This window comes from Silurus meridionalis, chromosome 24 (assembly GCF_014805685.1).
Source record: "Silurus meridionalis isolate SWU-2019-XX chromosome 24, ASM1480568v1, whole genome shotgun sequence".
Classification (NCBI taxonomy): domain Eukaryota; kingdom Metazoa; phylum Chordata; class Actinopteri; order Siluriformes; family Siluridae; genus Silurus; species Silurus meridionalis.
In genome coordinates, this window is record NC_060907.1 from 20329893 (window position 1) to 20346233 (window position 16341).

Consider the following 16341-nt stretch of genomic DNA (forward strand, 5'->3'; position numbering starts at 1 on the left):
CATTGTATCAACAACAAAATTTTGGCAAAAAGTAAAACCGGACGTAATAACAATGTAATAACAATGTAATAACAATGTATTAACTATATAATAACATTGTAATAACAAATCGAAATTTTGGCAAAATGTAAAAACCAAACGTGTAATAACAATGTAATAACAATGTAATAACGATGTATTTACATTGTAAGAACAGGTGGAAATTTGGGCAAAAGGTAAAAATCGGACGTGTAATAACACTGTAATAACTATGTAAAACTATGTAATTACATTGTAATAACAAATCGAAATTTTGGCAAAAAGTAAAACCAAACGTAATAACACTGTAATAACTATGTAATAACTATGTAATAACATTGTAATAACAAATCGAAATTTTGGCAAAAAAAAAAGTAAAACCCAAACATGTAATAACTATGTAATAACTATGTACAAACAATGTAAAACTATGTAATAACTATGTAATAACAAATCGAAATTTTAGGAAAAAATTAAAACCCAAACATGTAATAATGTAATAACAATGTAATAACTATGTAATAACCATGTAATTACATTGTAATAACATTGAAATTTTAGGAAAAAGTAAAACTGGACGTGTAATAATGTAATAACAATGTAATAACTATGTAATAACTATGTAATTACATTGTAATAACAAATCTAAATTTTGGCAAAAAGTAAAAATTGACGTGTAATAATGTAATAACTATGTAATAAAAATTTAATTACATTGTAATAACAGGTGGAAATTTTGGCAAAAAGTAAAAACCGGACGTGTAATAACTATGTAAAAAAGAATGTAATAACTATGTAATAACTATGTAATTACATTGTAATAACAGATCGAAATTTTGGCAAAAAAAGTAAAAACTGGACGTGTAATAACAATGTAATAACAATGTAATAACTATGTAATTACATTGTATCAACAACAAAATTTTGGCAAAAAAGTAAAAACCGGACGTGTAATAACAATGTAATAACAATGTAATAACAATGTATTAACTATATAATAACATTGTAATAACAAATCGAAATTTTGGCAAAATGTAAAAACCAAACGTGTAATAACAATGTAATAACAATGTAATAACGATGTATTTACATTGTAAGAACAGGTGGAAATTTGGGCAAAAGGTAAAAATCGGACATGTAATAATGTAATAACTGTAATAACTATGTAATAACTATGTAATTACATTGTAATAACAAATCGAAATTTTGGCAAAAAAGTAAAAATCGGACGTGTAATAATGTAATAACTATGTAATAACTATATAATAACATTGTAATAACGAATTGAAATTTTGGAAAGAGTTAAAAACCAAACATGTAATAACAATGTAGTAACAGATCAAAATTTTGGCAAAGTAAAAACCGAACGTGTAATAACAATGTAATAACAATGTAAAAACTATGTAATAACTATGTAATTACATTGTAATAACAAATCAAAATTTTAAGAAAAAAGTAAAAACCCAAACATGTAAAAACAATGTAATAACTATGAAATAACATTGTAATAAATCAAAATTTTGGCAAAAATTAAAAACCGGATGTGTAATAACAATTTAATAACAATGTAATAACTAAGTAATAACTATGTAATTACATTGTAATAACAGATCAAAAATTTGGCAAAAAGTAAAAACCGGACGTGTAATAACAATGTAATAACTATGTAATAACTATGTAATTACATTGTAATAACAGATCAAAAATTTGGCAAAAAAAAAAAAGTAAAAACTGGACGTGTAATAACAATTTAATAACAATGTAATAATGTAATTACATTGTAATAAATCGAAATTTGGCAAAAAGTAAAAACCGGACGTGTAATAACAATGTAATAACTATGTAATTACATTGTAATAACAGATCAAAATTTTGCCAAAAAAGTAAAAACCTGACGTGTAATAATGTAATAACTATCTAATAACTATGTGATTACATTGTAATAACAGATCGAAATTTTGGCAAAAAGAAAAAACCGGACATGTAATAACAATGTAATAATGTAATAACTATGTAATTACATTGTAATAACAGAGAAATTTTGTCAAAAGGTAAAACCCGGACGTGTAAAAAAACAATGTAATAACTATGTAATAACTACGTAATTACATAGTAACAACAGATCGAAATTTTGGCAGAAAGTAAAAACCGGACATGTAATAAAAATGTAATAACTATGTATTATAATTACATTGTAATAACAGATCGACTTTTTGGCAAAAAGTAAAAACCGGACGTGTAATAACAATGTAATAATTTTATAATTACATTGTAATAACATCAAAATTTTGGCAGAAAAGTAAAAACCTGATGTGTAATAAAGTAGCATTGTATTAACTAAATTTTGGCAAATTCTTAAAAACCCATATGTATTGTGATAGTTATAATAATGGAATTACATTGCTAGTACATTGTAATAAGGTAATTACAATGTAATAGATCGAAACTAGTAAAAAAAAAAAAAACGTGGGGTTGTGTGGCACAACTGCTTGAGGGTCAGTTTCACTGTCACAAGCTCCTGCTCTCAGATGGTATAATTCTTTTCGGCGGGCCTAAAGCAATGGGAGAAAAAGGCACACAGATGCAGCTGGTTGTCAGTGGCACCTCTCTGGGACAGTGCTGTGCCACCGCTCAGTCTGAGGTGTCCATCTTAACCATTAACTGGCATGTGGGGTCAAGAAAGGCCAAGATGGGAGCAGATGTGAAGAGGTGTTTGAGCATGGTGAACATCTGCTCAGCCTTGGGACTCGGCTAATGGAGGTCAGCTGAAGAAGATGGATCCCTACCGAGCTGCAACCTCAGACACCAGTAACCTCTGTAGCTGCTTCTGTGAGGAAGGTTTGGGTCATTCGACAAAGAAGGATTCACTGGAGACGAGCAATTCACATCTCTCTGTGTTTTGACCTACAAGCCATTCTGGAGGAGGTGCATTATTACATGATGAATAGGTTCCTCCATCGACCAGGAAAACATGAAGACATCGTAATGGTAAACAAAATCTAACTGATTCAACATGTCCCCACTGGCACATTGGTGAGATCAAACGCCATCACCAGGTACTCGTAGAAACCGAAAGGGGTGTTGAATGATGTCTTCCTCTCAGTTGTGAACTGAATGGTAGGCTTTTCTTCAAACTAGCTTGGTGGAGACTGTGGCATTTTGGAGAAGCTTAAACATTATATCCATCAGAAGTAGCAGATAGTGTTTTTTAATAGTGATGGCATCAAACAATGGGTAGTCACTGCATGGGCACAGAGTTTCATCATTCTTCTCTACAAAGAAGAAACCGGTCCCCAGTCAGAGAGGAGGAAGGGCAGATGAGGCCTGCTGCAAGGGAGTCTGGAATATACTGATTCATGACTTTCCTGAGTCTCGACCGATAGGTGATAGCGGTGATACAGTCCCAGGGTTGGTGAGGTGGCATGAAAGAGGGCTGAAGTTAGAGGAAAAAGCTGAACTGTGTCAGAAGGACCAGCAGAGTCCGGGTTTCCCCAAGAAGCTTGCAGGTGGAACTAAATGTGGCCTTTGCAGAGAGACCATGACCAGTGGTGGAGCAGGCAGCCGGCCCAAACGTTGCATTAGATCTACTGGAGATGCTGCTCATGGGTGGTGGAGATCAGGTTCAAAGAGCAAATTAGCACTCAGCTCCTGAGAGTCCACAGGGTCCAGTAGGACCCAAATGTAGGATGTAAGCAGAGTTCAGATAGGAACAGTCTTTAAAAGAGAAAACAAGATACAGATAACATCCATCCAAACACTTATGAGCACCAGATGACAAACACCTGAGCTTCAAGACAAAACTTGAGCACCACCTCGAGCGTGAGCAAGTCCAAAAAACACTATATATTCCTCATATCTATTCTTAATATATAACCAACACTATACATATCCTATATTCCTAATCTAATCCAAGAACCAGCAGGAGAAACAAGTCAAAGTCCGAATCCAAAAGTAAATCAGAGAGGAAGAATGAAGAGTCTCAAAAATGCTTAAAGACAATCTGAAAACAAACTTCATCTGAAGAATGTAGAATGGGCTTCCAGGGTGGAATCAGGGTGGATTTGGTGCTACAATCCAGTGCTATCAAGTGCTATCCAACACACACACACACACGCACACACACACACACACACACACACACGCATACACACACGCACACATACACACACACACACACACACACGCATACACACACACACACACACACACACACACACACACACACACACATGTATACCCACACGCATATACACACACACACACACGCACACACACACACGCATACACACACGCGCACACACACACACACACGCATACACACTCTCACACACACGCATACACACACACCACACACATACACACGCATACACACACATACACACACACGCATACACACACGCATACACACACACACACACACACGCATACACACACACATACACACACGTATACACATACGCATATACACACACACACACACACCTTATATAATACAGTATACAAGATCAGAATTCCTTGTAATATGTTATGTGTAATGTATAAGTTTGATGATTTTCACTCTTCCGTGTGCACCAAAACATTTCATCCATAGACGTTTGTATTGAGCCGTGTTTTTGTGTGAAACACGTTTCTTGCTGACTAAGAGACGACCGAGACCCGCAAAGACGTGTAAAATTTACTTGGAGGCTAAGCGCAAAAAAAACTGCAACACGTAGCTTTTCTCTTTCCAAACCCCCCACACACACACACACACACACACACACACACACACACACACATTTTTTATTTTTTTTATTTTTTTTATTAGCATTTTTATTACTTTGCATAAGCTCATTAGTATTTTTAAATATATTCTTAACTTTATTACTTTGATGGTTTTAGTAGGCTGCTTAGGCTTTCCACAAATGGGGTAGATTTCACTGAAGAGGTATTATTCCATTTTTTGGCCTGTGCTTGAGGCGAGCTTCACAAAAGACATCTTCTCCATCCCCTTTTATGGCATTTATTAATAACTTCCCCACTCATGATTCATGCAGTTTGTGTGTTATTTCCGTTTGTGTTGGGTGTGGCCCTTTATACATGTCTAGTGAGTGTTATGGGCACTTGCCTATGGTTTATGTTTACTTAAGCATAAATAAGCTACTTTTTAATCCAACAGCACACACACACACACACACACACACACACACACACACACACACACACACACACATGTTTTAGTCTGGAGTTTCACTGCAGGTGTGAGGAAAGTATCACTTGTGAAGTCAGTTATCAGAATGTTGACCTTTACACAATATTCCTTCTTCAGATTCTCCTTCAGACGTGTTTTTAGCTTATAGACATTTAGGAACGTGTGCACACACCCTTATGAACATTCACAAACATTTATAAAGATGCTCTTTCATCTGAAAGTCTGCTCTGATCTACAGAACAGAAAAAATTCTTCCAAAACAATAACGACATTCGCTCATCTGTCCAGGTGTAATTGATACAATAATTATTACATTATTACTGTGAGGGATCCACCTGCCACGCCCCCTTTGGTGGCTCTCTATGCCTCCGCTCTCCCTAGAGCTCCAGGTTTAACCACGCACACCTGGAGCTCATCATCACTCCACCCCGCTTCTATTTAAGCTCCACATTCACTCCCACTCCCGGTTCGTTATTGTTTATGTTAGACTTTCCGTGCTTCATGTTTACACGTTCCGGTTGTCATACAGGACTGTACTTGTCCGTTCCATCCGGACTCCACAATCCCATACTGGCTGCGCTTCACCTCCCCGTGCATCTCGGGTCAGCTAGCGCACCTCGGACTCTCTTAACCGTAGGACTGCTGTGTGCTTGTGCTTGTGTGTGTGTGTGTGTGTGTGTAGGGATGGTCACCGCGGATCTCCACCATCTCTCTCCCGCTCCCGAGAGCACGGATCCGCCCCAGTGCTTCCCGGAAAGCTCCGTTTTGCACCAAAGTGTCCCGGAAGGCGCCGTTCCGCACCAGGACTTCCGGAGGATCTCCACCCTGCTCCAGGCCCTGCTCCAGGCCCTCCAGGATGGCTCTGCTCTGCCCCAGGACCTCCAGGAGATCTCCACCCTGCTCCACACCCTCCAGGACGGCTCCGCTCCGCCCCAGGGCCTCCAGGAGATCCTCACTTTGCTCCAGGACCTCCAAGAGAGCACAGCTCCGCTCCAGGGTTTCCCAGAGAGCTCCTTCCTGCTCCAGGGTTTCCCGGAGAGCTCCTTCCCATTCCAGGGTTTCCAGGACAGCTCCTTCCCGCTCCAGGGTTTCCAGGACAGCTCCTTGACCTCCAGGCGAGCTCGGCTTCCCTCCAGGACGTCCAGGCGAGCTCCTCTTCGCTCCACAGAGTCTCCGAGAGCTTCTCTCCGCTCCAGAGAGTCCCCGAGAGCTCCTCTCAGCTCCAGCATATCCCCGAGAGCTCCTCTCAGCTCCAGCATGTCCCCAAGAGCTCCTCTCCGCTCCACAGCGTCCCCGAGTGCTCCTCTCCGCTCCACAGCATCCCCGAGAGCTCCTCTCCGCTCCAAGGTCTCCAAGCGAGCTCAGTTCCGCTCCCGGATCTCCAGGACAGCTCCGTTCCGCCCTGGAGCTCCCCGGAGCACTCAGCGCAGCCAGAAGGCCACAAAAGTGACGTCATGCAGCCGGCCGGTCGCGAAAAGGATGTCGTGCCGCCGCCCGGCCGCAAAAAAGGAATATAGTGCCGCCACCCGGCCGCAAAAGGGTCGTCGTGCCACCGCCCGGCCGCAAGAAGGAGGCCATATCACCTCCGTCCGCCTGTGAAGGTGGCATAGCAACCCACAACTCCTCCGATGGCGACGCCTCGCGTCAGAGCTCCTCCCTTGGCAACGTTTCGCCTCAGAGCTCCTCCTTTGGCGATGTCTCGCCCCCGAGCTCCTCCGTCGGCGACGTCTCGCCTCTGTGCTCCTCCGAGGGCGACGTCACTCCCTCAAGTTAGCAGTTATTAAGCCCCTCATTAAAAAACCTAATCTGGATCCAAACACGTTATCAAATTACAGACCAATTTCAAATCTCCCATTTATGTCCAAGATTTTAGAAAAGATTGTCGCTGCCCAGTTATGTTCCTACCTGCAAGAGAACAATATCTTTGAAGAATTTCAGTCAGGTTTTAGGCCCCATCATAGCACAGAAACTGCTCTAGTTAAAATAACTAATTACCTGTTTTTAGCTTCAGACCAAGGCTTCATCTCGCTGTTGGTTTTACTAGATCTTAGTGCTGCATTCGACACTATAGACCATGATCTCCTCCTAGATCGCTTACAAAATTACATCGGCATTCAGGGACAGGCATTAAGCTGGTTAAAATCCTACCTGTCCGATCGTTACCATTTCGTAGATTTAAATGGAGAGCTATCCAGGCTAATGCAAGTAAATTATGGCGTGCCGCAAGGTTCAGTTCTAGGACCCCTGCTCTTCACAATATACATGCTTCCGTTAGGAAATATTATTAGAAGGCATGGAATTAGCTTCCATTGTTATGCTGATGATACTCAGCTATATATCTCATCTAAACCAGGCGATACAGCTCAATTAACCCGGATAACTGAGTGTGTTAAGGAAATAAGAGATTGGATGACCCATAACTTTCTACTTTTAAATTCTGATAAGACTGAGAATTTGCTCATTGGCCCAAAAACTAGTATACAGTCGCTCCAGCATCTCAACCTGCATTTAGACGGATGTTCCATAACCACTAGTTCAACGGTAAAAGACCTGGGAGTTATTTTAGACAGCGACTTGTCTTTCAAAATCACATCAATCAAGTTACAAAACAGCCTTCTTTCACCTTAGAAATATTTCTAAGCTAAGAAATATGTTGTCCATATCTGATGCAGAGAAGCTCGTCCATGCGTTCATGACCTCCAGAATAGACTACTGTAATGCATTACTAGGTGGATGTCCTGCATCATTAATAAACAAGCTTCAGTTAGTCCAGAATGCAGCAGCCAGAGTTCTTACAAGGGCAAGAAAATATGATCACATAACCCCGATCTTATCGTCCCTACACTGGCTTCCTGTTAAGTTTCGAATAGACTATAAACTATTACTTCTCACTTATAAAGCACTAAATGGTTTGGCTCCCATGTATCTATCCAGTCTTTTAACACGCTACAATCCGCCACGCTCCCTAAGATCTCAAAACTCTGGGCTTCTAGTAGTTCGTAGAATAGCAAAGTCCACTAAAGGTGGTAGATCATTCTCACATTTAGCTCCTAAACTCTGGAATAGTCTTCCTGACTGTCAGGGGACAGCCTGCCACGCCATTCCCCAGCTCCACACATACACACGTAGTCTGTCCCCATCATACTAAGTATCGGCACCTGCGGCTCGTTATCTGCCGCCCTACATAAACCCCTCTCATGCTCTCACTCTGTTGTTTTCTTTTCTGTTGCATGTTACCTCAGTAAAAACCCTTTTTTGCTACCCTGGTGTTTTTGCTTCAGTCACTTCGCAACCGTGACAGAAGAACTGACCTTACCAAACAGAAGGAGTAAGAAGGAACCACGCAGCCTTACCGATGGAACCTGATCCTCAGCCGGGTGCAAACGCGGAGCTTCTTCGGGAGCTCATCGGAGCGCTCCGGGCTGCGGTCGCCGCTAACCCAGTTCACCGAGCTCCACCTCCGACACCTCCGCCACCTTCTAACAACCCGATGGCTCTCCCGAACTCCTTCTCCGGGGATGCGGCTGAATGCCGCGGCTTCCTACTTTAGGTAGAGCTATTCATCGCCATGCAGCCGCACGGCTTCGTCTCCGACCGCGCGAAGATCGCCTTTCTGATCTCGCTGCTATCCGGAAGAGCTCTCGCGTGGGCCCGCGCGCTATGGAGCGCGAATAGCGTAGCTCTCGCCTCCTTCGCAACGTTCACTGCGCACGTTACGGAGGTTTTCTGCACGGGAACAGGAGCGCTAAACAACGCGGATGAACTCCTGCATCTCCACCAAGGAGCAGACGGCGTGGCGGAATACAGCCTTCGTTTCCGCACTCTAGCGGCCTCCAGTGGTTGGAATGAGAATGCACTGTTAAGCGTGTATCGGCAAGGTTTGAATCCGGCGATTCGAATGGCAATGGCCACCCATGTTGATGCGGTGGGACTGGAGACCTTCATCCAGCGTTCCATATTGGTCTCACAACATCTATCTGCCTGTTCCATGCCGGATTCCACGCCTCCCACTGCATCGGCTGCTGCATCAGGGACTACCCCCGAACCCATGCAGTTGGGGTTTCAGCGTCTGTCTAGGAGAGAGAGAGAGACGCCGAACCACCGGGGCCTGTCCGTACTGCGGTAATCCAGGTCACTCCCTTCCACAGTGCACCGTTCGACCCCAACGCGCTGAGGTGAGCAATATCGCCTTTGCCTCTGGGATTTCTCAGTTAACCACGCTTTCTGTAACCCTTCTCGGTCCTGACACCGCCTTTCCACCTCCGCTCTAGTCGACTCAGGTTCTGCCGGGAACTTCATCTCCCAGGCATGCCTAAACCAGCTCCAGCTACGCCGGGAGCGGGGACACCATGATCTGGCCGTCCAGACTATCCAAGGACGCCCGCTTGGACAAGGCTGGATCAAGTACTGCGCTCCCGTCATCACCCTCCAGATCGGCCTGTTCCATCAAGAACGCATACGGTTCCTGATCCTGGAAAACTCTACAGTGGACATCATCCTGGGGCGTCCATGGCTGATTAAACACTCACCGCGGTGTTCCTGGAGCCCTTGTGACGTCCTCGAATGGAGTCCCTGGTGCCACAGACACTGTCTCCATGGTCTTCCCACTCCACTCAACAGAAGGGTGACCGTGGCCGCCACACGAGTCGAGAACTCCCCTACACCCTCTCAGACGGAGATCCCGCCTGAGTACAACGAGTTCGAGGATGTGTTCAACGAACAAGCCGCAACCCGACTACCTCCTCACCGACCCTGGGATTGTGCCATCGATCTGGCTGCTGGGGCTAAACTCCCAAAGGGCCGGATCTATCCCCTGTCCGTTCCTGAACGCACATCCATGGAACAATACATCCAGCAGGCCCTCGATCAGGGCTTTATCACCCCGTCCTCCTCTCCCGCTGCCTCGAGCTTCTTCTTTGTAGCCAAGAAGGATGGGGGCCTCTGGCCTTGTATCGACTATCGGGGCCTCAATGCCCTCATCACTCCACTCCCTTATCCGCTCCCGCTTGTCCCTGCCGCATTAGAGGACCTCCGTGAGGCATGCTACTTCACCAAGCTAGACCTCAGGAGTGCCTACAACCTCGTGCGGATTCGTAAGGGAGATGAGTGGAAGACCGCCTTCATCACTCCCGCTGGTCACTACGAGTACCGGGTCATGCCGTACGGCCTTTCCATCTCGCCGGCTGTGTTTCAGGGCTTCATGAATGAGGTGTTCAGACCGCTCCTACACCGATCCGTAATCGTCTACATCGACGACATTCTAGTCTACTCCCGGACGCTTCGGGAACATCACAACCACGTGACCCAGGTGTTGGAGCTCCTACTAAAACACCAGTTATTCCTGAACCTCCCCAAGTGTGAGTTCCACCAAACCCGGGTCCAGTTCCTCGGCTATGTGATCAGCGCCAAGGGAATCCAAATGGACAAGAAGAAAGTGCAGGCAGTGCAGGAATGGCCGCCCCCCCGCTCTGTAAAGGAGTTACAGAGGTTCCTGGGGTTTGCGAACTTCTACCGGCGCTTCATACGGGGTTTTAGTCAGGTCACAGCCCCGCTTACCTCCCTCCTCAGGGGCAAACCCAAAGAACTACCCTGGACGTCCGAGGCAGAAGAGGCATTCCGGGAGCTCCGGGAGCGGTTCTGCGCAGCTCCACTGCTCAATCACCCGAACCTGGAACGCCCCTTTGTCGTGGAGGTGGACGCCTCATCCAACGGGGTTGGGGCCACCCTCTCCCAGCACTCCGGGGACCCCGCCGACTTCACCCCTGTGCCTACTTCAAGAAACTGTCCCCTCACGAACAGAACTACGATATAGGGAACCGGGAACTCCTCGCCGTTAAACTGGCACTCGAGGAGTGGAGACACTGGCTAGAGGGAGCTAAACACCCGTTCATAGTGATCACCGACCACAAGAACCTGCAGTACCTCAGAGAGGCTAAGAGGCTAAACCCCCGGCAAGCCCAATGGGCCCTGTTCTTCACCCGGTTCAACTACACCCTGACCTACCGTCCGGGGTCCAAGAACGGCAAGGCCGACGCCCTTTCCCGCATCTACGGTCCGGATGAACCTATGGCACCAGAGCCAATCATTCCTCCCGAGTTGTTCGTATGCCCCATCGTGTGGAACCTGGAGGAGGAAATCCGCTCGGCCACAAACCAGGAGCCCGCACCCTCCGGGTGTCCGGAAGGCAGGACGTTCGTCCCCACAGCCTGCCGTCCCGCATTGTTGAGCTCCATCCATGACACTCCCGGGACTGGCCACCCAGGACGCCAGGGCACCCTACTCCTCCTCCAAGCCCGGTTCTGGTGGCCCAACATGCACAGGGATGTGGCACGTTATGTCCAGGGCTGCCCGACCTGTGCCATGTCCAAGGTCCCGCGCCACCTACCCGTGGGGAAGCTGGTCCCGCTTATGATCCCGGAACGGCCCTGGTCCCACATAGGCATCGACTTTGTTACGGACCTGCCACGATCTGAAGGTCACACCTGCGTACTCGTGGTGGTGGATCGATTCTCCAAGGCCTGCCGACTTATCCCTCTCCCTGGTCTGCCCACCGCCCTGGAGACCGCCGAAGCTCTCTTTCAGCACGTGTTCCGGAACTTCAGCCTCCCGGAAGAGATAGTGTCAGACCGCGGCCCGCAGTTCACGTCACGCGTCTGGAGGGCGTTTTTCCACCTTCTCGGCGTGGCGGTCAACCTATCGTCCGGCTACCATCCTCAGTCCAACGGGCAGACAGAGAGGAAGATCCAGGAGTTGGGGCGCTACCTACGGTCATACTGCCATGAGGATCAGACGGAGTGGAGCCGATTCCTGCCTTGGGCAGAGTACGCCCAGAACTCCCTACGGCAGAGCACCACCGGTTTAACCCCGTTTCAATGCGTGTTGGGGTACCAGCCCCCCCTGTTCCCGTGGTCGGACGAGCCGTCCAACGTCCCTGCCGTCGACTACTGGTTCCGGGAGAGCGTCCGGGTGTGGGAGTCAGCACACACCCAGCTCCGTCGGGCCCGTGATGACACGCAACGGCATGCCGACGCACGTCGGCTGGAGTCTCTGTCCTACCATGCAGGAGACAGAGTGTGGCTTTCCACGAGGGACCTACGGCTCCGCCTCCCGTGCAGGAAACTTAGCCCCCGGTTCATTGGGCCATTCCGGGTCATTCGCCGGGTCAACGAGGTCTCCTACCAACTCGACCTCCCTCCTCGGTACCGGATCCACCCCGTGTTTTACGTGTCCCTTCTGAAACCCTTTCGCGCGCCGGCTACGCCTCCTCCTGAGGTGGGCGGGGATCCTCCGCTGCCTGACATCCTAGGCCAGCCCTCGGTGTACGCGGTGCGCGAGGTGCTCGATTCGCGCCGGAGGGGCTGTGTGCTGGAGTACCTGGTCGACTGGGAAGGGTTCGGTCCGGAGGAACGCTCGTGGGTGCCCAGGCAGGACGTCCTGGACCCGGCTCTCTTGGTGGACTTTCACGCAGCTCACCCGCTCCGTCCGGGCCCCCGGGGTCGCCCCAGGCGCCGTTCCCGGGCGTCAGGTGCCGCCCCTGGGGGCGTAGTCTGTCCCCATCATACTAAGTATCGGCACCTGCGGCTCGTTATCTGCCGCCCTACATAAACCCCTCTCATGCTCTCACTCACCGTCAGTTCTACTACTTCACGTATAGGAACATTGTGACCCAGCTACACACCATCCACCTTCCCGTGGATGCCCACCACGATCTCTAATCCTTCAGAGACCGCTCGGTTCTTCCTCTCCGAAGAACCGTTTCGTTCAGTTATTCGCATTTCTGTTGTTTTCTTTTCTGTTGCATGTTACCTCAGTAAAAACCCTTTTTTGCTACCCTGGTGTTTTTGCTTCAGTCACTTCGCAACCGTGACACTGACGGTGTTCGGGGCTCAGACACACTCACCCAGTTTAAGTGTAGTTTAAAAACATATCTTTTTAGCAAAGCCTACACATAACATACGTCTCACATCATAACCTTGTGCTCCAGAACATCTGATCACATGCACATTATCAACTTGTGCTGTTAATATCATGAACAGCAGCTACGCTAATTCCTCTCCACTGCTTCTCTTTCTCTCCCCATCCCGAGACACCCTGAGGTTTGGCCAGCTTCAGTCACCTCCCACCTCATGATGATTACGGACCTTTGAAGAAGTAGATGCCGAACTCGCAAACATCCCGAACCATCTAGAGACGTACCAGTGCCATTTGGATCCCGCTACATGTGTGGAGTTTTGACATTGGACCTCCTGGAGTGTTTAAAGGCTCTGGCATGGAGAAGCTGATGCTGGATCTGTGATGATCACAAATGCTGAGCTCATAAAACTAGGAGCTACTATCCATATAGACTGTATAAGACTGCAGAAAGAACATCACTTATAAACTTATACTCCAGTACTCATGTTAGTTCTCACTCTCCAGTGTTCTGTATCGTTGAAAGATTTATGATCAAACTCTTGATGTCACCCAAATGAGGATGGGTTTCCCTTTTGAGTCTGGTTCCTCTCAAGGTTTCTTCCTCATAACATCTAAGGGAGTTTTTCCTTGCCACAGTCACCACGGCTTGCTCATCAGGGACAAATTCACACCATTCACCATCACTGTTGATTTCTGTAAAGCTGCTTTGAGACAATGTCTGTTGTGAAAAGCGCTATACAAATAAACTTGACTTGACTTGACTTGACGCCTCTGTGCTCCTCCGATGACGACGTCACGCCTCTGAGCTCCTCCGTTGACAACGTCACGCCTTTAAACTCCCCTGATGGCGACGTCACGCCTCCGAGCTCCTCCGATGGCGACGTCACGCCCCCGATCTCCTCCTTCGGGCGACGTCTCGCCCCAGAGCTCCTCCTTCGACAACGTCTTGCTCCCGAGCTCCCTGGAAGGCGACGTCTCACCCCAGAGGTCCTCCGATGGTGACGTCTCACCTCTGGGCTCCTCCGATGGCGACGTCTCACCTCTGGGCTCCTTCGATGGTGACGTCTGGCCTCTGTGCTGCTCCGATGGCGACGTCTCCCCGACCTGTGATGCACAATTTCTCAGATGTTTAGTTGAAGACCTCATCTCACCCTACTTGAACTTTTCCCATCTCAAACATTCACATCAGCATCATTATTCTTATTAATTCTTCTTCTTCTTCTTCTTCTTATTATTATTATTACTGTTGTTTATTTAATATTTATTCCTATGAAAAATAAAATGAATTCAGGAGATATGATTGGTTTGCGATTGTTTATTGATTTATTAAGTCAAAGCAGAAGAAAAAGTGTAGAATTTCACATGTGACTGAGTTTCCTACAGAAAACAACTCATTACAAAACACAACATATATACGAATGATTTTTGTTACGAGGATATAAAGAGATGCAGAGAGAGGAGATGCAGGACTCCTGAAACACACAGGCTGTAAAATAGATCAAAACTTTCTTATATTTATTTAACATCCTCCAGGGAACACAGTGAAATTTTGGCCATACTTTATCTTTAATTTCCTCTCCAAACCCTGCAGGGACACTTGATTTATTGTACTGTTCTTTTTATTTTCTGCATAATACCCAAGTGAGAGTTTGGGTTTGTTGTTGTTATCCAGGCAGCAGAACGCGGTCCAGTAGTGACTGGGGATCAGAACTCTATTTTTCAGCTTGGTGTTTCCTGGGACCACTCCGGTCACCACATACGCTTTCAGGCCCTTATTAATGCAGTCTGTACTCATCTTCTTCGCCATTTTGCTCTCTGCATAATGAAACCATCTCCTGTTGAACGAAGCCTGTTGAGGAGCAGCGTTGGTGAGCGTGAAGGTGGCAACAGCACAGCTTTGAGTACTGGAGTGATACACAGGAGCCAGGTGTCCTCTATGGTATTCACACCGGGGTGTTTGATTTTTATAATCTTCATTCAGAGCCTGATGAGCTCCGTAATTCCCACCAGACTCATTCTTCATGTTTCCACCCTGAGTTTGATCATCCAGCTACACACACACACACACACACACACACACACACTGTAACATACTCAACATATATAAATATATATCATTTCAGAAAATAGATTTTTAAACCATATGTAAATGATAAATGTCTGATGTGTTAATTTTATAATGTAAATGATTAAATTAAATCTACAGAGAATGTAAAAGATAAAATCTTTAATATTAAAATTATATTATAAGTAATATTTGTTGTCATTTCTAAAATAATTATTTATAAAAAAAGTTAAAGAGAGTAAAAGAGTGTTAAGTTACCTGAGGTTCGATAAACCACTTTCCAGTCTTTCGTGTACATTTCACTTGTCCGGTAAACTTGTAAGACGAGTAAACAGGGATCCTGTTTTTGATGTTATAAAAAGTTGCGAATTCAACGTTATTGTTCAGGGTTTGACAGATCTGTTTATATTGACGGCCCACAAACATTTTGGGAGGAGAAATGACTCCATTCAGCTTTGGGAAGAAACCTGGACAGTCCCGAATAAAATCTCCCACTTTACCCAGACAGACCGAGAGCAGGAGAGGAACGAGAAGAACAGCGAGGAGCTTCATGATGGATTCAATCGTGGAACGTGATGTTCGCAGAATGAACAAGTGCAGAAGAGATTCAGAGTCAGAGACTTTATACACGAGATCTCCTTCATCAGCAGAAATGTGACACCCTGTTCCTCATCCTACAAACAGGAAGCTACAGAACCAAGTGTTCAACACAGAATTCAGATCCATGACTGAGTCTCACATTCATCACTTACTAACAGCAGATTATTTTAGTATACTGGACTGTGATTGGCTAGAAGGAGTTCAGGTGAGAATAGTGGATTGTGATTGGCTGGAAGGAGTTCAGGTGTAAATAGTGGATTGTGATTGGCTGAAAGGAGTTCAGGTGTAAATAGTGGATTGTGGTTGGCTGAAAGGAGTTCGGGTGTGAGTTCAGAGTGTTGAACACAGGTAGTTTGCATGAATGCGATGCTTATAAACCCCTGTAACCATAGTAACATTCACTTCCATCCAGAGTGAGATAGCAATTGTACCCATTTAGTAATGACCTCACTGAGCTCCATGGAGGAGAAAATATTTAAATGAGAAATAGAAAGATAAACAGCACCAGGAGACTCCAACAGCTTCATCATTAGCAGAGATGGAGCACAGGCAC

The 16341-nt window shown here is 46.1% G+C and overlaps 1 protein-coding gene across 1 annotated transcript; it reads right to left on the bottom strand.

Annotated features, from left to right (window-relative positions):
- Positions 1-14423: 14423 nt before the first annotated feature.
- Positions 14424-16220, bottom strand: LOC124378230 (endonuclease domain-containing 1 protein-like). Its single transcript, XM_046837790.1, has 2 exons — positions 15447-16220; positions 14424-15173 (listed from the first exon to the last, which is right to left on the bottom strand). Exons 1-2 carry the CDS (start codon positions 15738-15740, stop codon positions 14643-14645), a joined length of 825 nt encoding a protein of 274 aa, XP_046693746.1. The 5' UTR covers positions 15741-16220; the 3' UTR covers positions 14424-14642.
- Between the last annotated feature and the right edge of the window lie 121 nt (positions 16221-16341).